The sequence below is a fragment of the Vigna umbellata genome, chromosome 1 (genome assembly GCF_029865625.1).
Source record: "Vigna umbellata cultivar VRB3 chromosome 1, Vumbellata_1.0, whole genome shotgun sequence".
NCBI classification, from domain to species: domain Eukaryota; kingdom Viridiplantae; phylum Streptophyta; class Magnoliopsida; order Fabales; family Fabaceae; genus Vigna; species Vigna umbellata.
In genome coordinates, this window is record NC_142165.1 from 70770181 (window position 1) to 70794220 (window position 24040).

General features: G+C 34.0%; 2 protein-coding genes across 7 annotated transcripts; both read left to right on the forward strand.

The window, feature by feature from the left end:
- Positions 1-7287: 7287 nt before the first annotated feature.
- LOC124837116 (pyruvate dehydrogenase E1 component subunit alpha, mitochondrial-like) lies at positions 7288-14198 on the forward strand. Its single transcript, XM_047312402.2, has 8 exons — positions 7288-8090; positions 8348-8427; positions 11418-11495; positions 11608-11703; positions 11802-11873; positions 12973-13026; positions 13135-13200; positions 13839-14198. Exons 1-8 carry the CDS (start codon positions 7397-7399, stop codon positions 13881-13883), a joined length of 1185 nt encoding a protein of 394 aa, XP_047168358.2. The 5' UTR covers positions 7288-7396; the 3' UTR covers positions 13884-14198.
- Positions 14199-17817: 3619 nt separating this feature from the next.
- LOC124837119 (uncharacterized) lies at positions 17818-23366 on the forward strand. 6 transcript variants are annotated; one of them, XM_088104132.1, is made up of 10 exons: positions 17818-17966; positions 18212-18371; positions 18586-18662; positions 18880-19560; positions 19685-20110; positions 20217-20281; positions 21668-21764; positions 21891-21962; positions 22071-22157; positions 23091-23366. In XM_088104132.1, the coding sequence occupies exons 4-10, from the start codon at positions 18880-18882 to the stop codon at positions 23118-23120; spliced, it is 1458 nt and encodes a 485-aa protein (XP_087960258.1). In that variant the 5' UTR covers positions 17818-17966; positions 18212-18371; positions 18586-18662; the 3' UTR covers positions 23121-23366. The 6 variants fall into 6 exon arrangements, 5 of the variants coding, with proteins under 5 accessions (XP_087960258.1, XP_087960260.1, XP_047168364.1 ...); XR_015783516.1 differs by adding an exon at positions 22361-22494 and having other exon boundaries at positions 17841-18371; XM_088104134.1 differs by having other exon boundaries at positions 17844-18371; positions 19685-20098.
- The last annotated feature ends 674 nt before the right edge of the window (positions 23367-24040 follow it).

The following is a 24040-nucleotide window of genomic DNA, read 5'->3' on the forward strand; positions in this document are numbered from 1 at the left end:
TCTATACATTAGATATATCTATTATAGAACTAATAAATATTAATTTATATGATTGTAGAGTAAATGTAGGAAAAACTAGTGACATGAATAAATCACCACTCTTATTATATCTAAATCCAACCTTGGTTAAAAATGTAAAGTTTGACTTCATTTTTTACCTGTTATAATCTTTATTTAATAGGTTTTATTTGACCCATTTTAATGTCTGTACTGCTTTAGAAGCTTATTTAAAGGTTTAAATTTAAAAAGTGTATATCTTATTATTTTGTAACTAGCGAGTCCAACTTTTGGATGAAGCCGATATTCATCTTTGACAAAATCATTCAATTGAAATGTTTTAATTTCCTTAAGTTAAAAATAAAATAAAATCAATGGAGCAACTATATAAAATAATAAACTTCGAACTTTTTAAGAACATATGCTTAAAAGAACATATGCTTAATTAACACCCTAAAATAACATTGAAACAAATCAACAACAATAAAATTGAAAAGAATTTACCAAAAACACAACAAAAAAGCACACATAAAACTAAGAATTCAGTACAACCTTCTATTCTTGAAAGCAGTCTAGAAAAAGTGTAAAATAGCTATGTTAATCTCAATGTATTTTGCTCTATATAGTTGTAAAAGCTGTTTCAAAGATATAGATTTAGTCTCTTTTTATAGACTTTTACAAACATGGATTTAAAATAGGTATTAACACATTTATTTGATTAAATCAAGTTGCTAATCCATTATGCTAACTTAATCTTGAAAAATATTTATTATATTTCTCTAAAATAATTTATTATAAAAACATATAATCGATTACTTAGTTCCAAACCTCTCATGACAATTTAGTTAATTATAGAAAAGCTTAATAAATTAAAAAATGTTCAGAAATCTTCTTTATCCATATTTAGCTTTATATAAATCTTTTCTTTCAATTTCTTTTATTTTAGGCTATGTGTTGAACTAATAAATTATTGTGAGTATTTTGTGTAAAGTACATAAACAACAATCAAATAAAGCTAAACTCAATACATCTTCAACAATAACATCATAAAAAAACCAACATCTCTAGATAGTAAAAAAAAATATCCTTTTAACATCTTTTTGGTTAGTGAGATGAACATGAAAAGATTTATCTGAAAGAATATTTTGATTATTTGTTAGAAGAGATAAACATAAGTCTACTTAAATTTAATAACACAGAGTCTTTCAATCGTCAAACTTTGGAAAAAATAATAGCTAAAAGCGAAAGTTAATTTTTGTTGAAATTTTTAAGATATATTTAGGCTAATAGCCTCTGTCTCGAGCTATGGTCGGTTGTGTCAATTTGGTCCTTAGTTTTAAAAAAGTGTCTACTTAGTCCTAGCTTAGTAAATTTTCTGTCAACATTGTCTCTTTCCTTAAAAAATATTAACGGTGTTAATGGATTGATGATATGATAGTATGAATTGGTAACATGTCAATTTTAGGTTGTCTGCATGGTGACGTGGTAAGTAATGAAAGGTTGAGGTGGATTTTACAAATTGAGTTTTAGAATTTGGGGAAAAATTAAGTTAGGGCATATGGCATTTTGATTTCTGTGAGAGAAGAAAGAATCATTATCACATTTCTTCACGTTCATTGCGAACACACACTCCTCTGACGCTAATTGGGATTTGGTTGACTAAAGTTTGTTTGGGGATTTGGACATGCAATTGCAGAGATCGTGTTGGTGGGGTTTTTTGAAAAGCGGCATTTGAAAGTGCGTGTATGTAGCTTTTGTTGTGTTTCGTTGCTTTCCCTGTAGTGCCCCCATAACTTTTGCTTTGTTGTGGGTATGGTTTGTTTATTTATTGTCCCCATTAACTGTGATTTTCGTTTTCTTGTGGTATCCCAATGTCGTTGTGGTCCCCAATTAACTATGATTTTCCTTTGTTTATATTGTTTTTATGGTCTCAGTAGGAAGTTATTTTACTTGATTATGGTATGTTATTGGTGTGTTTATGTTGTCTTTATGGTCCCCATAGTACTATGTTGTCTTTAGGTCAGTTTTGTGGAAGCATAGATTAACTGTCAACAATTTTCATATTAGTTGAGATGGCCAACTCAGACATTGAAGTCGTATTTCACCATGGAGTAGATTTGAGAATAATGGGACATTCAGATACCATTATGGTCAAACCACAACTTTAAAAGTTGACCCAGATCGCTGGAGCTATTTTGAAATTTTGTTCATTCTTAAGGAGATGGGTTATAGAAATGTAAAGGAGTTGTGGTATTTATTGGGTCGTGGTCGTGTGTTAGAAGATTGTTTGGAAGTATTAACTGATGATAAAGGTGCTTGTCATCTGGTGAATATTACTATGTTGAATGGTGAAGCTCACCTTTATGTTATACACATGGTTTGTGAGCCTGAGTATGTTCATATGTTGGAATACTTTACTGAACCCGAAATTGAAAGAGAGTGTGCTGAAAAGCAAGTTGAGATAGAGGTTGGTGAACCACAAATTGAGTTACACCTAGAGGAAGAGGATGTTGTAGTGGTTGATGTAGAGTTTGAGGTAGTGGCTGAGGTAGAAGCTGAGGTAGAGGGTGATGGTTTTTTGGCATAGGGTCAGGCAGAGCCTCAGGCAGAGGTTGAGGCAAATGGGGAGGAAGACATTGATGTTGGTGTGAATGTAGAGCGACAAGTAGAGGCAGAGCTTGAAGCAGAGGTTGAGTCAGTGGATGATGCAGAGGCTGAGGTAGAGGCTGAAGTAGAGGCTAAGGTTGTGGGTGATGGTTTTGAGGCACACTGTCAGGAAGAGGATCAGCCTGAGGTTGAGGAAAATGGGAGGGAGACATGGATGTTGGTGTGAATTTAGAGGGGTAGGCTAATGTAGAGGGGCATATAGAGGTTGAGGTACAGGGTGATGGTGTGGAGGCACAGGGTCAAGCTGATGAGTATGATGTTAGAAGTTGGAATGAGTCCAAAGAGGATGGATTGACTGTCCATGGAGATGAAATGGAATTTGATATATTTGAAGCTTCTAACCAAGTCAAAATTGGTGGACCTAGGGGTTTATCTGAAAGTGATTGGGAATCTAACACTTTGACTAGTGTTGTGGGAAGTGATAACACAGATGATGATAGAGATGGGAATGGGGATTTTGGGATTTTTTTTCAATGCCCAAAAGTATGGAACAATATAAATGGGAAGTGGGCACCTACTTCCCTGAAAAAAAGGATTTTACAAAAGCAATAAGTACTTATGAAGGAGAAAATGGTAGGAAATTAAAAGTGTATAAAAATGACCAAAGAAGAGTTTATGTCAAATGTTCTGGGGCAAAAGGAAAATGTACATGGTATGCATATTGTGCATATAAGGCAGCTGAGAATACATAGCAACTAAGGAAAATTATAGATAAGCACACATGTAATAGAGAATTTAACATCCGTTTAATGACTTCAAAATGGTTGAGTGGGAGGTTAGAGAAAACCATAAAAGAGAATCCCAATATTAATTTGTATAACCTCCAAAACAAAGTTTCTAAGAAGTGGAACATTGGTCTTTCTCGGTCTACAACTTGTAGGGCAAAAGCAATGGCTTTTAAACAAATAGAAGGTGATTTTAAAGAACAATATAAAAGACTGTATGACTATGAAAATGAGTTGCTTCGGTCAAATCCTAGTTCAACTGTCAAACTTATTGTTGAACCTAATAAGGACACTCCAATATTCAAGAGACTATATGTTTGTTTGAAGGCCTGTAAGGACAACTTTGTTACATGTAGTCCTATTATAGGTTTGGATGAGTGTTTCTTAAAAGGAAAATATGGAGGTGAGTTGTTAACTACAGTTGCAAGAGATGGGAATGAGCAACTTAGCCCATTGCTGTTTTTTATCTTTGAAACCTTCATGTGCTTTATATTCATACCGTTTGAGATTAGTATATTCATATCGTTCGATATTTGTATATTCATACTATTCGGCCTTTAACTCCTTCCTCTTTTATTCCTCCTCTCATATACTTTTAACTTCCTAACATGTTCTTACTTTGATAGGCACTTGTACCAGCATTACAAGAACTTCTACCTGGTGTGGAGCAAAGGTTTTGTGTGCGCCACATTTATGCAAATTTTAGGAAGAAATTTCCTGGCCAAATTCTAAAACGTCTATTATGGAAGGCAGCATCATCAACACACCCTCAAGCATGGGAGACAATGATGAGAAAAATTAAAGATGTCAATCCAAATGCGTTTAAATACTTGATAGCCATTCCACCAAGGTATGTCAACCCATAACAGATATTTAAATCCAGTCATCATATTTAATTTTGTTTGCTATCCTAGCTGATATGTTTGACTTGTTATTTCTTTTACTAGATTTTGGTCACGGTCAAGGTTTACAGGTGTAGCTGTTTGTGACACCTTAGTCAATAATATGTCTAGAGCTTTTAACAGTGTCATATTAAATGCAAGGGGTAAGCCCATCATCACAATGATGGAAGATATTCGTATGTATCTCATGAAGAGATGGGCAACAAATAGATAGAAAATAAGTACATGTAAAGGTTGTCTTTGCCCAAAGATTAAAAAACGATTGAAAAAGGAATTACACGTGACTAAATATTGGATACCTAGGTATGTGCACATCACTACATCATAATATCAACTTGTTTATGTTTTAATTTATTTATTAACTTAAGTTGGTTATCATTGTAGTTGGCCAGGACTTAAAATTTTTGAGATCAGACACACTTCAATCATCGGTGAAAAGTTTGTGGTTGACATAGATAAAGTTGAATGCAGTTGCAAAAAATGGACTGTATCAAGAATCCCATGCTGCCATGCACTTGCCCACAAGCTACTCCAACAAACCAAAGTCAATCTCAATCAAGCTAGCTCACTCAATGCCAACTTCAACAAAGTTAGCCAACTACAACAGGAGTTTAGAAGTTATTCAGAACTCACTAAATGTTTAGCTCAACTCTATTACAGCCTAGTATTGGCTATTTTGTAAACTTTTATATGCAATTTGATTATAAGAGCAAGAATGGTTCAATATCTATTTTGTAAACTTTTGTGTCTAATTTGATTCCAGCCTAGTTTAGAAGAACTTCATTTTGAATCCTGGTCTTGAACTTTATATGTAATTTGATTACAGCCCATGAACAAGAATGTTGTACATTCAATGATTTGAATCTAAATTTGAATTTCAGTTTCTATTTTCAATGTGCATTTAAAGTCCACTATAAATGAGTTCTAATGATGATGAGTTCTTTAATGACTTGTAATGATGTATATTGAAGTCCACTTTCTGATTTTGCCTCTCAACCAGAGATCATCCACTTGACACTGATATTTAGCCTTATGGTTGTATTGAAGACCACTTTCTTATTTTATTGTCAACTTCTACCTGATGTATATTCATTGTGTATTTCAAGTTCAATCTAAACTTCAACGTGCTTATCTTCTATATTAATTGCTTATGCTTATGTTGTGATTTCAACCACAATTTTTATTCTCATTTTTACAACCCATAACAGATTTCTCCAGGCTATTAATCTTTCTTCTTTGCCTCGCAATAGTGCCATCAGCATAATCTACATTATCTTCATTACGCCATTTAAAGAAATTACATCCTTGAAGTTCTTCATTTCTTGTCCGCTGTTCAAATTATCCAACCATAAACAATTCATTAATCACCAAAATAATTTAACACAAAAATTTAAACTACAAACCATGTAATTAGGGCAGCCCCAAAAATATTTTCCCTCGTTCTTCATAATTTTTGCCACTCTTAACACAACAACCTCCCCATAATGGCATATTTGGCTTCTAATGAATCCTCTGGATGAAGCAACATGAGAGCTTCCCCATGAGCAAGACAAACAACATTGATTCAAAGACATTGTCAGTTCAACCCCAACCCAAAACGAGTCAATGACGACCACGAACCACCAACAACAACCACGAACCACCACCAACAACCACGAACCACTTTGCCAACCACGAACAATCACGCTGCTGCAACAGACAACACTCAAATCCAAACCCTAAACAAAAAAAAAAAAGAAGAAGACAAATAAGATCAACAACACTCACCATTGTATTGTGCTCGCAATGTAGGTGAAGAACTATGTTCTCTCGCACAAATCAAAATGCCCTCTGCCTCTGCCCTAACTCAAATTTTCCCCAATTTCAAACATCCAATCTTTACTATCCACCTCGAACTATAATTAGTTAACACGTCACCACGCTTTACACGTTACTAATATGTATTGTCACGTCATCAATCAATTAACTTCGTTTCTCTCTTTTTAACGAACGGGACGACGTTGACAAAAAATATACTAAGTCAGGACTAAGTTGTCACTTTTTTAAAATAAAGACCAAATTGACACAATCGAACAAAATTAGAGACAAATAAGACTATTAAATCATATATTTACTTCAAACTATAAGCCTTTTTTAGTCGGTTAAAATATATTTTAGTGACTACAATATAGTCTAATAAAAGTAGAATTTTTAATTTTATTATTAAAAAATATAACATTAACCTCGAGTAATAAAATTATCAGTTAACTTTTATTCCTATATGAATTTTGATATAGGTTATATATAGTCATGTAATATAACTTTTATATTTTTTACTTGTTTTTATATTTAAACTTAAATATGAATTTAACATGTTAATTTTTTTAATTAAGAGAATTATATTAATTTATTCTTAAAGATTAAAACATATAAAATTTGATAGATAAATTCTAATTTTAAACTATAAACATATTTAATTTTAGTTCCTTAATTATTTGCATTTTTGTTTCTTAATCTCTGAGATAATTCTCTATATTATGGTTCACTTTCAAGTTAACATATTTATTAAATATTTGATAAAATGAAATAATAAAAATTACAAGAATTATATAATAATAAATAATCCAATTTATAATATTAAATTGAAAAGAACAAAACGAGATAAGTATAGAGAGAGGAAAAGATGTGGTAGTAAGAACATAGTAATTTTTTGTTTAGCAGGGGGACAAGGTCTGCTAATTCAAGTACTTTTAATCATAAGAACGAAACAAAAATTCTCCTGTTGTGGGCTATGGATTCTGTGCATTCAAAATTAATGTAGTGGCAAGTTCGATCTATATCTAACGGTTTATATTAATCCACATGGGACAGAACGAGGTGCTCGAATGAAACGTGACTCAACCAGAGCCATTGAGGAAGATCTACGATATACATTAGTAGAGAATGTACACGACTCCATCATTGATTTACACACCGAATCGAATTCCTTTTCGTTCTATCTTTGTCACTCTTCCATCGTCACTCCCACCTAACCCTGCATCTAACTACTTTTTTTTTTCTTCTAAAATCTAACCCAATTTTCAAATAATTTCATTTTTGGTTTCTTGCCTCATTCTTTCGATCCAAATGGCTCTATCGCGAGTTGCTTCGCCATCGCCATTGAATCTGCTGAAACCCCTTTCCTCTTATTTGTCGCTACGACGACGTTCGCTGTCCTCGTTGTCCACGGAACCTCTCACCGTGGACACTTCGCTTCCCTTCACCGCCCATCGCTGCGAAGAGCCTTCACGCGCCGTCGAGACCTCGGCGGCGGAGCTCTTCTCGTTCTTCCGTAACATGGCGCTGATGAGGCGAATGGAGATCGCGGCGGATTCCCTCTATAAGGCCAAGCTGATCCGCGGCTTCTGCCATCTCTACGATGGGCAGGAGGCCGTTGCGGTGGGGATGGAGGCCGCGATCACGCGCAAGGACTGCATCATCACTGCTTACCGTGACCACTGCACCTTCCTGAGCCGCGGCGGAACCCTGATCGAGGTCTTCGCCGAGCTCATGGGCCGCCGCGACGGTTGCTCTAAGGGGAAAGGTGGTTCCATGCACTTTTACAGGAAAGAGGGTGGCTTCTACGGTGGGCATGGCATTGTAGGGGCTCAGGTTCCGCTTGGTTGTGGATTGGCTTTTGCTCAGAAGTATTCTAAGGATGAGACTGTTACGTTTTCTTTGTACGGTGATGGTGCTGCCAATCAGGGGCAGTTGTTCGAGGCGCTTAACATTGCTGCGCTTTGGGATCTTCCTTCTATTTTTGTCTGCGAGAATAACCATTGTGAGTTTGACCTTGTTTGATTAGTGACTTGAAACGTGAGGTGGTTTTAGACTTGTTTGGATTCTTTTTTTAATAAGCTTTGCTCATAAGTTAAAATTTGCCGAAATTCTCTGGCAAGTTCTCCAAAAGTTTATTTGAGCTTACACATAAGTTAATTTTAACTTGGGAGAAGCTTAGTAGTGCTTATTAATAAATTATCGGAACGAGGCCTTCTTTTATTTGGGTTGAGGATTAATTTAGTTTGATTTGTGGGACAGATGGAATGGGGACTGCTGAGTGGAGAGCTGCTAAGAGTCCTGCTTATTACAAGCGTGGGGATTATGCTCCTGGATTGAAGGTTAGAGAGATTTATGGCTTTATTTTGTTTAAGGAAATGCGTTGTGAGTATTGAATGGCTCACTGTTCGCACATTGCAGTGAAGCCTGATTAGTGTTGACTTCTCCTGTGTTGTGTTGTTTCTGCACCCTCAATTTTTATATATTGTCCTTTTTGGCTATTTTTTTTCATTTCCAGACTTCCTCTTTGTTCACATAGTTGAATGTCTGTCTGGGCAACGACTCTTGTTATTGATTATTTGATTTCGAGTTAGATTGATGGACATTGGCAGGTTGGGGTAGAGGAGAAACAGAGTCGAAGGTTGAGATAGAGTGATAGATTTAGAGTTTTGTAGTGAATGGACTGGGAAGGAGAAGTGGAATGAAGAGGTTGTGGCTTGGGGGAACAATAGGAATTGTGCAGGAGATAAAATGGGTGTAGAAGAGGTAGGTCGGAAAAGGGAAGAAAAAAAAGGTTCTTGGTAACGAAATTGAGTTTCATTAAAGGCATTGTCTTTAGAGATGAATATTGTACCTTCTGAGAGGCGGCGTAGCCTAAAATTATGCATTAGTGGGAGTGAAAGTTATGTTTTTGGGATCGTTGGGGTGAAGTAAAGGAATACAGGTGCAACCAAAAACTTTTAGGAAGTGATATCAGGTGGTTGTTTGAACAAGGAAGTACAAGGGACAACAAAATCGAGGGATGTTGTAGGCAGGCAATTAATTAAATAAACAACAGTGAGAAAAGCATTGCTTGAAAATTTTAAATGAAGCGAGGCATGACTCAAGAGGGTGAGACCCGCTGAACTGTTGGCTTACGTCTTCTAAGTTAGTTAGGTACTTAGTAAATGCTTTGTATTCCTCATCCCAGTCAGTTTGAAGAGACTTCATAGGGGGAGTCCCAAATACTAATTCTGCCATGGTTTTGAAGTGTTTGAGCACTTAAAGAGCCCCATACTTACTTTTCAAGAGATAAAGCACAAAATGACATAAAAAAGTCATATAATAAAGATAGTTTTGTGTGGAAGGCATGACATAGACCCCACATATCACTGTAAACAAGTTCTAAAGGATATTGATAAATAATGGGGGAAAGGGGAGCATAAATACAGTGACATTTCCCCAAACAACAAGCAAAACATAACACATGACTGACTTTATTTGAAGGTAAATTACAGTGTGGCAGTACAAGTTTCAAAACATTGCTATTGGGTTGTCGTAAATGCTACAGGTGTTTGGAACTAGTATAAAGAAAAATACTAGACTTATTAGAATGAATTTGTGCTTGAGAGGAGCTTGAAACCTTAGGAGGCAGAGAACTGTTAGGCCCATTAAAATGGCTTAAGTTAATGGAGTGGATTCATTGATCAATTTTTTTGTGAAATTCCTGTAACCTTAGCTTGTGCTAATATAAGTGATTCCATTTCTTTAATTGGAAGAGGCTCAAATTTCCTATGGATACAACGAATTTTCGAACTATAATACTGTGGAAGTCCTTTAAGGGTGGCGTCAAAATGTTCTTGATGAGAAACTATATCACACCTACTGAAGCAAGAGAATCAATGAGTGATTTGATTCCGTGCAAGATTTTTGAAACCAAGCATCTTCAAGAACCATCTTGAGGAGTAAAGTTTGCAGTTGTTGTGCTTGGATTCTCAGAGAATTGTGAAAAGAAACATCGGAGTTTATTTTATGAAATTAATTACTACATTGTGCTGTTACGGAAACAGTATTTATACGGGATAACCAGTAAGTAACTCTAGCTAACTAGTGACATCTGTCACATTACAACGGCTGTAATTTACATGTAACTGAGTCCAGCTAAATAGTGACAGTTGCCGAATTACAATAGCTGAGTACACTCACACTGTCAAGCCTAGAGGGACAAAGGTGACTTTGTGATCTGAAATTACTTCAACATATGACATTGAATGCAACCGTGTTTAAATTTGGTTGAAGTGTGTTCAGACTGAAGAATACCTCGACATCTCTTAAAAGAACATGTATAAATAGCGAGAGCGAAAATTAATGTCGCTGGCTACAGAGAAACTGTAATAACTTGTACTCTAGCTACATTTTATTTTTCTTCTTAATGCATTTCTACTATCAGTCATAGTCCTCATTGTTCATCATGGGGTGATAGTATGCTATATTTTATTTTTAAACACAAGGTGTGTAGAGCTTGAAGAGGCTCGTGTTCAAGAACAATTGGATTGAACTTGGGTATATTACTGTAAGAAGGGTTATGAAGATTAGTTTAACCTTGTATCATTGTCATCTTGGTAAAAAATACTTGTTTGAGTATCAAGGACTGGAAACTGCCCAAGGTTATTTGGTGAATGAATATAAAAGATTATGTTAATATTTCTGATCCCTTATCTTTTATGCATATTCTGTAAGCAAAGGTGGAATTTGATTGTGAAAAGATCCTTTACCAAAAAACTAAGGTTTAATTAAAAAAAAATTATAGTCTTAATTCATTAGACAATATCCATTTGTCTATTGCCAACAACTTTTTTTAGCTGCATGAAGCTGTGTTTAAAAGGAAATTCATATAAAAGCTTTTGATCTGCCTAAAAACATAACACAGCGCGATTCAACCTCTTTTTTCATGTTTGTATCTCTATCCTTTTCAATTATAAATGCTTTTATTTAGAGCATGTATGTGTGTATAGTGTAAATAAATTATTTGTGTTTTATATAAAACTATTGTTAAGAAATGGACTTTAAGCCTAACTAAATCCTACAAAACCAGCTTGTAAGGTGAGGTTTGCACCTACTTATATACCCTAAATTGACCTTAGTCGATGTGGGACTTCTAACAACTATGATATAGCAGCCCTTCCATTGTCTGCCCTACTTTTGTGGCAATTTTTGTTGCTGGTTAGTGGTAGCTCAAGATTGGCGGGTTGCAATCCTTGATTGATAACTATATATGCACATAGTTGAATATACACTGTAGTCTTTTCGTGAACACATTTTTTTTTATCATTTTGGAAGTATATTTGTGCAGGTAGATGGCATGGATGTTCTTGCTGTGAAACAAGCTTGTAAATTTGCCAAGGAGTTTGCTTTGAAGAAGGGCCCCATTGTGAGTAAATTTACTTTTAATTTGTACTTATATTTCTTAATTTATGTTTAGCTTGATTCTTTTATTCTCTTATATTATAATAATTGTTTCTCTTCTTAATTATTTTGCCCAGATTCTTGAAATGGACACATACAGATACCATGGCCACTCCATGTCTGATCCTGGTAGCACATACCGCACACGTGATGAAATTTCTGGTGTGAGACAGGTATATATTACTATGACCATGATTATATGTCTTATTATTTTAATTGTATTGAGGATTTTACTCTATCTCTTTTATTTACTCATGTCATTTGATTATAGGAGCGTGATCCAATTGAAAGAGTAAGAAAGCTGCTATTGGTTCATGAGATTTCTACTGAAAAGGAGCTAAAGGTGATTGAGTGAAGTTTGTACTCAAGCTCCACACGTCAATTTTAAAATGTGATGTGTTTGTTTTGTTTTAAATACTCCTGTAGTCTTGCTTTCATCTTAATATTTGTGGTCAATTTTATCTTGGCGTTGTGGTATTTTACTTTTCAAGTCCATGAAACAGTTTTCTTGTGGTGCCGTAGGTCATCTAGGAATGTGTAAATTTTATGTTAATATAATAGATTTCCAATTGTTATTTTTATGAAATTGTGCAATTCTATTTTTTCATAATATTGTAGCTATATTAAAATAGTTGTTCTCTCAGGTTAATTATCATGTACTCGGTAGACTTTAATTATGATATTTACTGTTTACTTGAGCTTTATTCTGCCAGAAAGTTATTTTATGCCATGTGTTGAATGATGATATGACCTGTTTGTCTATAGTGGATTATGTGTCATGATTTTCTTTAAAGTTGGAATAAGTGTCACAAATTTTCTGCCCATTGGGAACGGCTTCTAGTTTATCACGCAAGTGTCTCGTATACTAATGTTAGACAAGCAATAGTATTAGGAATGCAGGGAAAGAGGGAACTTTATGGCCAAGTAGTTTAAAGTCCCAATTCAAACAGCAGGACATAGAGAGAACAGTCATGTTTGACAATTGTCTACTAGAAAGGGTAGGAATATGGTAATGCTCAAAACAAGGAGGATAAGCTGTATCAGGTAGTTAGGTTTGTGAAAGTGATATGTCGCGAGTAAAACTCAAATCACGATACAGCAGAGAGGCTGGTATTCAAATTGATTTTTCTTTTATTCTCTTTCTGCTGGAAAGTTGTTTGATGGAGTAGATCTTTTTGATTTGGGGCAGGTGGGGATACACTCCATACGATATCTTCCATTCTAGTAAATACTACACCTATCATTACCTTTTCAATCCTCTTTCCTTGACATTGAGCGAGGGTTTGGGGCCATAAGACAGGGGAGAAGAAAACCCCTTGAACAACCTGTAACCATTTTCCTTTTTATTGTGTTTTGATTTAGAGGAATCAAAGTTCCTATTATCATATTAATGTTGATGGAACATTAGAATTTCACGCTAAATTATTATCCACATCTTTCAGGACATTGAAAAGGAAGCAAGAAAAGAAGTTGACGAAGTCATTGCCAAAGCAAAGGTGTTGTTTATTCTTCTCTTACTAATTTTGGTATCCCACATATTTCCATCTTTTGCCGTGCTATGTGATTTACAGTCTCTCAGAGTTATATTCTTTTCTGATTTCCAGGAAAGTCAAATGCCCGAGCCATCTGATTTATTTAAGAACGTATATGTTAAAGGTTTAGGTGTTGAGGTAGTGAAAATTTCATCTTTACTCATTCTTTTGTCTAGCTTTCTTTATTCTGTTGTTATCAAATGTTACATGAATTTGGGTATAACCAATCAAAAGATACATGAAAGATGCAATAGTCTTTTTCTTAAAATTGGGGAAACTATTACTCCTTCCGATTCAAAATAATTGTTGTTTAAGGCTTTGTACAAGGATTAAGAAACTCATGTAGTATTCTCAATTTCAAGGATATAATAAGCTCACTTAATTCGCTTCTTCATTCCATTAATAATCTCTTATTCTTCTTAATGGAGATACCAAAAAGTTACGGATATAGTTGAAGAGAAAAAATAGTTAGTACGTAGTTTCGTAGAAGTCTCATAATTTAAAACCAATTAAAACCTGTCAAATGTCATTTTTGAAACGGAGAGAGTACTTTAAATAAGAGTTTTGATATTTGAAATCGTGATGGGAAGATTAATTTAGCATGGATGGGTTGATTTTATTTATAAGCTGCTCAATTCTCGAAGTGAAAACAGATCCAATTTTTTAAATTACGTGAAAATTAGATGCATATGCTGTTTGGTTCTAGTAAATATTTTTAGTTACTTGGTGGATGATGTGTTTTATTCAAGTCTGATTGGTGATCTTCTGAATTTCAGGCTTGGGGCGCTGATAGGAAAGAACTTAAAGCTACCTTGCCCTGATGGAAAACCTTTCCTTTGAATTTATATTCCCTAATTTCAGAGCTGTCAAAATAATGAAGACTAAAAGGTTCAGACGATCATCCTTGCCTGTTTGCTGAGCTTTCCCCAACCCCAAATTGTATATCAAACTGTGGCGGAAATTAATGTTTGCAGTGTAATATTATTGGAGGTTCTAACAATCATAGCGTTATCAATTGATTAATCATGCAAATAGTGTCCTGCAAATTTTGAGGATTTCGTTGTATAAAACTTATATAATTGGTGGCAAAATTGTGCCATTATTTTATAATTAAGTATTCACAAGATTGTGTTCTATTTAAATCATTTTCTGGCTATTAAAAGTTAGTGTTTCTTGGACAGTCAAAAGAGTGATCTGACTGAAGTGTTGACATAGGTTCATAATTTTCTTTTACTGGTATTTAACTTCCTACTTCTATGTCAATCACGCTTGTTTAGAACTTTGCTACTTTTCTGTCCTCTCTAGCTGTTTAGAGTTTGATAGTTCAAAATGCCATTAGTTATCACTTTATCTCCACTGGTTCGGATAAGGATATATTTGTTTGAGAGAGAGTATAATAATATGAAAGATACTCACTTTATGAGATATTGTTGAAGTCTCATAATTATAAATCTATTCACTTAAATAAATCTATTCACTTAATATTTTGAGTTAAAGATGATATTATAGTTTCTTACGAGTTTGCAAGTGATATCTAAATATCTCTCTTTGAAACAAGTTATCAAGTATTGGAATCCCACAAAAGGTGCTTGACCAAGTAAAGTTAGTAACTTAACTCTCCTAACAAGAGAAGGAGAGGAGAAATCACAATTGAAGGAAGTGATTAATGACTTCAAAACTCAATATCGTAATATGCTTGACTGGTAAGTCAAATTTGATAAACTAATAGTCAGTGGAACAAATATGATAACAATGATTTGTTTCATATTACATGTATCAGTATTAAAATTTAGCTATTGAAAAGTTGTTAATTGCACAAACTCAAATGTTTACAAATAGAATGTTTATATTACACGCCTCATTGAAAATTCGAGCATCACCTCCTACATGCTTTCAAACTACCTTTGAAGACCAAGTCGACTTGTGAAATTTTAATAAAGTGATTCCATTTCAAGCAAAACACCTCTCTAATTTGCAAAAGTATTTCCCCATTCATGAAAAACATTTTGTTCAATTTCATTATGATTAATATGCTTGTTTTTGTATTAATGCATTAAAATTCTTTATCTATAAAATCTTCTCTTTAACTGGTTTTAATTTATTTAATTATTGTTTTAATCAATTAGAGAAGTAAATATAATATTTAAAACTTTACATGGTTTTAATCTATTGAAAATTCATTTTAATTGATGAAAATAGAGTAAATTGTAAATCTCTAAGATTTGAAACGATTACAACTTCTTCCTTTCAAACCCAACAAGAAAAAACAAAAACATTTTAACATATTAAAATATTTTTTAATCAATTAAAACACAATTCAAATTCCTCAATAACTTTTATATACTTTCTAACTTAATTAAATTCAAATAACATATTAAAGAGTTATTAACACATCATAAATCCAAAATACATCTTAAAAACAAAAATCAAATACTATCTTCATCTCTTTTGAAACTTCAATCAATTATGTGATTAGAAATATCAAACACTTCATCTTCAAAGTGATCAATAATTATTTAAAATAATAATAATAGTAAAAATAATAATAATAGTAATAATAGGGTTATATATTGTTTTCCTAAGATATAACGCAATTTTGGATTTCGTTACTGTTTCGGTGGGGTTTGTGACACCGAGACATTAATCTTCGACTTGTGTGCTCTGCTTGTACGTTTAGTTTAGATCGATCGGTTGTCACTTTGGGCAGGAGGAGAAGGTACCTACAAAAGACACTCCGACGCTAAGTTAGGAGCGGTTTAATGAACTAATATATATTTTATCATCATAGATCAAGGTGTTTTTACCTAGCCATTAACCCTATATTTATAGGGCTTATAGCAATGAAGCTCATTAATTCATAGTTGATATGACAATAAATCCAATAATACTTGCTAATATACCTGCTATTAATTGGTCATTAATGATATTTATCTTTCTTGATTAGTATTTGTTTGACAGCCGGTCAGTTGCCTATTTTGGTTCCGGATTCTCCTTAACCCATCGATCACTTAATTCTTATAATCTTATTCTTTCTTTGTAAACATATGAAATTTACAATGAATAAATAAGTTTTTTTTATAGTTATAACTAAGATCGAAAATATGCATTAATGATGGTAAGTCACTCATGATCATATGCAAATCACTTTAAAATTATTTTTTATTATAAAACTTATTATTAATATAATATATAATATGTAGTATATATATATATATATATATATATATATATATATATATATATTATTTAAACATGACAACTTGTCAGATCTAACAAATTTTTTTTCTTTAAAGCCCAAAGTTTGTGTTTTTAGCTGACATATTTAATAAGCTCGTAAGACCAGGCTAGGCCCCTTTGAGGAGAAAAGTTGCGGTCCCTAACTTTCGTACTTACAAACTGCCTAAAGACATTGAAATATTACAAAATTTGCTCTCTTTTGATATTTTAAAACGGTGTTTTTTTTTTTATAATTATCTACCAACTTTTTCTTTTAATCTATTGCAAATGTATTCATTGATTTACTTCTTATTTGGGCTATCTACACTTAAATTCATCCGTTACTATCGAGTATAAAATATAGATTAAATTAAATCTATTCATTTAACGATCCATAAATTATTTCTCAATCTCAATCCATTCTTCTATTAATGTAGATCAAATTGATCTAACCAAATTTTTCGTATTTACATTTAAAAAAAATTTAAACTTCTTTTACAAAAAAATTATTTTGAAGTTTTGTTTTAAAAATAGAATTTTAAAGTTTATTTTTAAGGATGGATTAATATTAATAGGTGAAAAATACTATATAAGAGAACTCCCACAAATACACACGTGTGTGTGTGTATATATATAGAATCTAATTATAATTTATAGATGAATGGATTTTATTTTCTATTGTCTTTCTATCCAAAATTGCTTACAACAAAAAAAATTATATAGTTATCGTATCCGGTTATCAATTTATTGTAGTGGAGCTTGTTGGTTCTTTTTTTATCACAAGCATATATGCATACACAACGCATCACCCTTGTACATCATTTCTTTAGTAAGAACACGATTTGAAGCTTGCTTGAAGAGATTGAAAATTAATTGTTTTGGGTCGGATAGAGAAATTCCTATAAAGAAATTGAATGAAAAAATTCACACACCTCGAAAAGGTTTCTCATTTTAGATACCCTTTTAGATTAGATTAGAAGGCAAAGATAGGTAGTTTACGGGTTCTGATCTTAAATACCTGTTGAGGTAACATTGTAGATGGTGAGAATATTAATTAAAGTTGACATGGTTGTGTGAGTGGGGCTATTGATAGAATAGCTTATGTGCATAGGATGCGGGGGAGACAAAGCAAGTGCCATTGGAAAATGTTATCTAATCAACTTCAAGTTAGAGAGTGAGCCACTGAAAACGACTTCTCCCTCAACTCAAGTCCAACGTAGCTTACTCCTTTGCATTGTATGGATTGGCCCCATTTCTGCAACCACACTCTGAGGTGTAAGATTGAGGTAGACTTCATTTTACTGTGCAAAAACTTATCTTACACCTTCTTTTACTGCTTTCTAAATTCTTAGAAACTGATTTTTGACATACAATACAGGAGTTATTGAAAAGATTTTCAAATAGATAAAGTGAAGCAAATGGGTCCACATGTGGGGAAGTGAGGTTGATAATTAATGCAGCTCGTAGAGAAACCTGTCACATGACACATGTATGATGTATGTAACCTTCACACACTTCCTAGCACACTGTGCACCTTTATTCACGTGGGCCTTCTTTCCTTGCCTTCAATTTCATGTAATGGTTATTGGTTCATCCAATCTCATTATCACCACCGCCGTCTTGGCTCTCTCTCCCACGGTTTCTGAACCCTTCTGTGCGACATGTGTAGGCTAGAGTCCATTGGTGTGGTTAGTTAGTTAATAACAGGAAAATGAAACTTTGTTTTATGTTTGGTGGAAGCTTATAAGTCATGCCAGCTAATCTCCTTTACTCCATTAAACTATTCTTTTGCTGAAAAGTCGTTTCTTTTCTTTTTGTGCTTTTCCTTCTAAATTATTTTATCAACTCCAACTCTGTCTGTTCCACTACACTTTGGCCTTCACTGGAAAGTAGTGGTACTTAAATGTCATTAAAAGTTAAGTGATCTTTGCAGGTATGATGCAGGTGGTGTGATCTACAACCCCTGGGATTAGCTCACTCTTGTTTGCTTGCTTGCTTTGTCTTTGATGATTGGGGTTATCATTTAGGACTTTGGAATTTGCACAACAGCACAAGTACAAAAAGCAGATAAATTATGCCTTTACTTTGGAAAGGTGAGGTGGAAACCGAAGTTAAGGAGAGAATCTGAGAATGAGTGCTCTCTCATTCTCACACCACATGCACATGTCCCTTCTATTCCTTTACTCATCATTTGCTGCAAATTTTTCTAAGTCTTCTTTTTGTCCCATTGTGACAATTTTTACTACTCTTGCCATTTCCATTGAGATCCCCCGAATAATTATTTTCCCCACTGCTGCTTCTTTGCAGGAAAGGGCTCTGTACCTTTGGGGGTTATATAGGGTTATGGCCGAGTAGTTGTTGTTGCACCAATTTTTGAAGGCAAGGTAAACCCATTTATCCTTTTGATTGTCTTAGACTAAAGATTGATTCTTTTTTCTTTTTTCTTTCAAATTTATGTAATTTGTTGATTTCTCAGTTTGTATCTGTCAAAATCCTGTGCTTTTGGTGTTATTGTGAAATTGTCCTTATGTTACCTAGTATTTATGAACGCAGTTTTTGTTTTTGGCTTTCGTTTGTCTTTCCTCTCCGTTGTGTAATTAGATGGGGGAGACGGCAGCTTCCAATCCTGCTTTGCAAGTGTCTGTTTCGTTCGGTAGATTTGAGAACGATTCCTTGTCTTGGGAGAAATGGTCTGCTTTCTCACCAAATAAGTACTTGGAAGAAGTTGAGAAGTGTGCCACACCTGGATCAGTTGCTCAGAAGAAAGCTTACTTTGAAGCTCATTACAAGAACGTTGCTGCACGGAAAGCCGAATTGCTTGCTCAAGAGAAGCAGACGGAGAAAGCTTCTGTTAAGACACAATATCAAAACGATGAAGATCTGAGTTGTAACAGTTGTGTGACCGATGCAGAATGTGATATTTCCAATGCTCAAGGTTCTAGTGAAGGGGTTAAGCAAGAAATCAATTCAGTCGGTGAGATTGTTAGGACTGATGTGAGTAATTTGGAGTATGCTGCAGTTTCAAGAGATTATCAAGGTTCATCAGTTGAGGGAGAAAAAGTGAATGATAAACTGGAGAGAAGATCAAGTGGTGGTTCCCTGATAGAGAAAAAACAGGAAGAAGTTGTCTGCGTTGAACAAGGAGGGAGTAAAGAAGAAAGTCCTAACATTGAAGCTGAAGGTTTGAAGGAAGTTTCACACAATGTAAACAATGAGCCAGTAAAGGCTTCAGAAATTGAAGCACAATATAAGACCTTGGATAATCCAAAGGCATCTAAGAAGGTATACATTAATTCATGTACTCAGCAAATTTAGGATCATTGGAAAAGTTGAGTGGTTAAATGATAGTTAGCACCATTTAAAATTTGGCTATTTGGTTGTCATTATTCTATTTTTCAACATCTAGTTTGGACAGGTTACTCCAGTGAGCAGAGAAAGTAATGCAACAAAGGGGAAGAAGAAATCCGTGCAACCTACGTCTAAGCCTAAGGCATCTCGAATTTCCACTCCTAGGAATCCAAAGCCATCATCAACTCCCACCAAAACATTTGCATCTGCATCTTCAACTAAAAAGGAAATTTCTCCATCAATATCTGGGAGGGAAACTGCTTCCACTGCAGAGAACAGAAAAGTTCCTAATAAAACTTTGCACATGTCCCTTAGCTTGGGTCCAAGCCAATCTGAACCTGCTCCGCGTACTACAGTGAGGAAATCTTTGATTATGGAGAGAATGGGGGATAAGGACATAGTCAAACGAGCATTCAAGACGTTTCAGAATAATTTCAATCAGCCCAAAACTTCTGGTGAAAACAAATCTTTGGTAAAAGAAAAGGTGTTTGGAAAAGCATGGATAACTGTTTATTGTTGATAAATGGTTATATGTACCAGTAGAAAATCACTTTCGTTTGAGAACATTTGCTTATATTTTTCTTGAGCAGGTTCCTTCAAAGGTGACAGAGCCAAGGAATCTGACATCTATATCTCTGCGAAAGGAATACGGGCAGTAAGTTTTGAATCTACATTATTAATTTGTTTCTTATTTTCATCTATTTCATTTCCTTCATGTAGTAACTTTGTGTTTAACCTCTTATGGTTGCATGCTGAAAAGCAATAATCTGAATAGAAACCAAAATTTGTTGGTTTTCTGTGGGGGAGTGTTAGTCATGGAAACAACATATAAATGTGAGTAAATGAGGAAAGTATAAGCAATCAATCATCATATGTATTCTATTACTGAAATAGGTCATGATTTTACAATATAAACTTTACTTATAACATGATTTGTCCCGTAAAATCTTGCTTACTTACAAATTAGACATATGGCAGTATTGTGTTATTCAACTGGAACTTCCTTTGACTGCCAGATTTTGTGCAATGCGCTTTTACTTGTTATTGTGTCAATCAATTTTCGGATTCAGACTTCTTTTGTTATCCTATGACTATAATATTGACTTACTAACTTATGCCCCATCATTTTAATACCAATTATAGAAGCATTCTGTTTTTCCAGGTTGTGGTATCCTTTTATCAAAGGCTTTTTTTTCTTACTAAAGCACGGTGCTATAAAATGGCCACTATGTGACCCTATATTAGAGAGTCTTACCATCCATTTGCAGGATGCTGATTCTATGACTCAAATATGTGACTTGGGTCACAAGGCAACTATTCAAGCCTTTAAGCCAGGGTTCCCAATCCCCCATCTTCCATATCATAATTTATAATGTTTGTTTGGGAAACTTCTTCATGAACACTTGTAGGAGATGAATATAAGAAGAAAGGAATGAAATTAAAATTTCCAGAAGCTAAATTTAATTTGAGTGAGTAAAAAAATCTTATTTTGAAGAAGCAAAATGAGGGATAACTTCTACAACTTAGCTTATGTATAAACTAATTTTAACTTTTGAAAAAAATTATTTCATATTCCCTTCTTGTTCTCTTGTAACATTGTTTATGGAGAAGTTCAACCAAATAGGTCTAATGTTGAAGTAAAATATGATATATTATAGTTTTTGGGTTGAAAAGGAGGAACCATCCTGATTGAGGTTCCACAAGGAAGGGGGTGTTGACTGCATTATTTGGTTTGAACCTATGCACTCTGCTTGCTTGTCCCATGACTCACTCAACTTTTGAAGTAAAACTTTGAGTCTTTAATAATATAGTGAAAATTCGGAACAGATTAAACATAGCTGGAGAATTGTTAGTGCGGAAGGGAGAAAGTTTGTTTATGATTGAGGGAACATGAAAATCATTATACATGGTCATTCTGTAAGACTAGATTGTCAGCCCTCATATTTCCTTCCTTCATTACGAGAATGTGCACCATAAAACTTATTTGATGAACGTATAAGGAGTTCAATTGCATGTAAGCTGATGCTTTTGAATGAAATAGGTCACCCAAGGTTGACAGTGCTGGTAAAAGAAGTGGGAATACTGCACGAACTGCTTTCGGCCTAAAAACTGATGTTAAAGCAGAGAAAGGAAAAGAGGTGTGCCCCGACTCTTGATGCATGTCTACACAATCCAGCACTTGTGATCAAGGGTTCTCACGAGATTTTGAAACTACTGTTTTGTTTTTACTGATCAAACTCTTTAATCTTTTGTATTTTATTCAGTTTCCAAGAAAAATAGAAGAAAAATTTTATACAAAAGAGGTAGAAAGAACGCATCATCAATCGAAATCAAAGGTACAATTTCCTTCTCTTGCCATTGCTTGAGTGTGTGTACGTGAATCTAAAGAATGGTGGGGCTATCATAAGTTCGGCTATTCTTAACAATGTTTACTTTTGACACAGGAGGAAAAGATAAAACATAATATCAAGGTCACTTCCTTGCCAGCTTTTCACCAGGGTCAGAAAGCATCCAAAAACCATTCACAGAAGGTTTGCTACTGTGCATTGTAAATTTATCATTACCAGTTCAGCAAATAGGGCGAAGACTTTATATAGCTGATCTTTTTCATGCATGAAAAGTAGTTTGTTAAACCTTATCTCAATTTTTTTTTCTTCATGCTTAATACTTAATATATAATTGAAGCCAGTTAAAACTTGCGTTGTCCAACTTAACAGTCTGGTGGTGATTGTAGGAATAAGAAAACAGCTGTATGATCTAGCCATCTTATTTTGCTCTAAAAAGGACAACCTATTTTCTGCCCAATGAGCATAGTGATTCAGCAGTTAGTGGAGGGTCACATAAGAGATAATGATGAAAGTTCATAAGGTCCACATTCCACATTTTGTCATCATTTAAAGGACTATATCACACTGTTTGCTAATTTCTTTTTCCTTTCCATCAATTCGTCCTACTATATAATGCCATTATGTTTTCTTAAACAGTAGTAGATAGTTTGTCTTTTCCCCGTAAGTGGTGTCAGCTACTTCAAGTAAACTATGCAACTGTTGCTACTGGAAAAAAACTAAAATTTAACTGAAAATCTAAGAGGCATGGAATATAAATTATTTTCAAATCTAAAACTGAATTTATTATGTTCTACATTATATGAGCTGTGAAGCATAGTACTTACTGCCTTTTCAACTTTGGGGATTTTGGCTAGGATTCTTATGGACCCCCCATAATTAAAATCATTATAAAAGATCATCAAAATATCATTACACTGTTATATGCATTAAATTATATATACAAATGTACCTACTACCACCAAAAGTGAGGGTAATAAAACATCATAAATAGTGGAAAGTAGGAAGATTTTCTTTCAAATTGTAGTTGACCAACCATGTCGTGTTAAATCTTTTCATCCAATACGTGGAAAGTCTCTGCTATATTAACTGCTACTTTTGTCTTGTGTGCTTATGCAGGAGGAAATTAAGATGGAGAAATGGAGGTAGCCTAAGAAGCATGACAAAAAGAGGTTGAAAACATTATGATATCTTAGTCTGGTCACACTATGATATCTTAGTTTAGTCTGCAACAGGAGAACAATTATCTAGTTATATAGGACTATAGGAGCTGATGAACAATGTAAGGAGTAGGAAAGAGCAAAGCATCAATTATTGGTAATAAATTTGGTGTGAGAAACAATGTTGTATAACTACAATGTCCAATGTGAGAATGAGAATGCATGAATTTTCTTATGACTGGTTGCATTGTTTCCAACTATTGGGGGATATTTATTTTTGGGTGGGATCAAGGGAAAAGCTCTTGGGACCCAATAAGGAATTGAAAATGGGGATACCTACTACACAAGCAATAACTCTTGAACAGTTGCATTGCACAAATTTTCGCAGTAGTTCCATCGGAGTTAAGCTTCAGGTGTCTTGTTCTTGATTGATTTTGGGTATGGCTAGAAAGGAAAAGTCAACAACGTTTACTAGATGGACATCATTGTTAAGGTTGTGTTCATTTGGAAGGATGAATTTGAGGAAGAAAGCAGATAGATTTAAAGAGATTTGATAGTAAATTGAATGTTGCTTTTTTTAGAAGATTTGAAAGTGAGTGGGGTAGATTTGAAATGAACGAAATCAAACACAAATTCAATTTATATTTCGATTGAACAAATTCATGTATGGAGTGAATTTACTGTGTGAATTCACTCCAACAACCATAACATAAATATTTATGTTAACAAGTATATTATTTTTTATTTTTCGAGTTCTTTTAATAATTTTATATTTTTTTTTGGGGGGGTTTTATTGTAATTCTTGCTCTTATTCTTCACGCGCCTTAACACAAGGAGATAAAGAAGTTAATATAAATTAAATGTAGTTTATAGAAAACTTTATTTTATTTTATTTTATTTGTTCTTTAT

Coding starts and splice junctions, on each gene's coding strand:
- LOC124837119 (XM_088104132.1), top strand. CDS start 18,880: ATGGGGGAGACGGCAGCTTCCAATCCTGCTTTGCAAGTGTCTGTTTCG. Junction 21,765..21,890: donor AAGCAGAGAAAGGAAAAGAG/GTGTGCCCCGAC, acceptor TATTTTATTCAG/TTTCCAAGAAAAATAGAAGA. Junction 22,158..23,090: donor CCAAAAACCATTCACAGAAG/GTTTGCTACTGT, acceptor GTGCTTATGCAG/GAGGAAATTAAGATGGAGAA.
- LOC124837116 (XM_047312402.2), top strand. CDS start 7,397: ATGGCTCTATCGCGAGTTGCTTCGCCATCGCCATTGAATCTGCTGAAA. Junction 11,496..11,607: donor CTTTGAAGAAGGGCCCCATT/GTGAGTAAATTT, acceptor TATTTTGCCCAG/ATTCTTGAAATGGACACATA. Junction 13,027..13,134: donor AAGTCATTGCCAAAGCAAAG/GTGTTGTTTATT, acceptor TCTGATTTCCAG/GAAAGTCAAATGCCCGAGCC.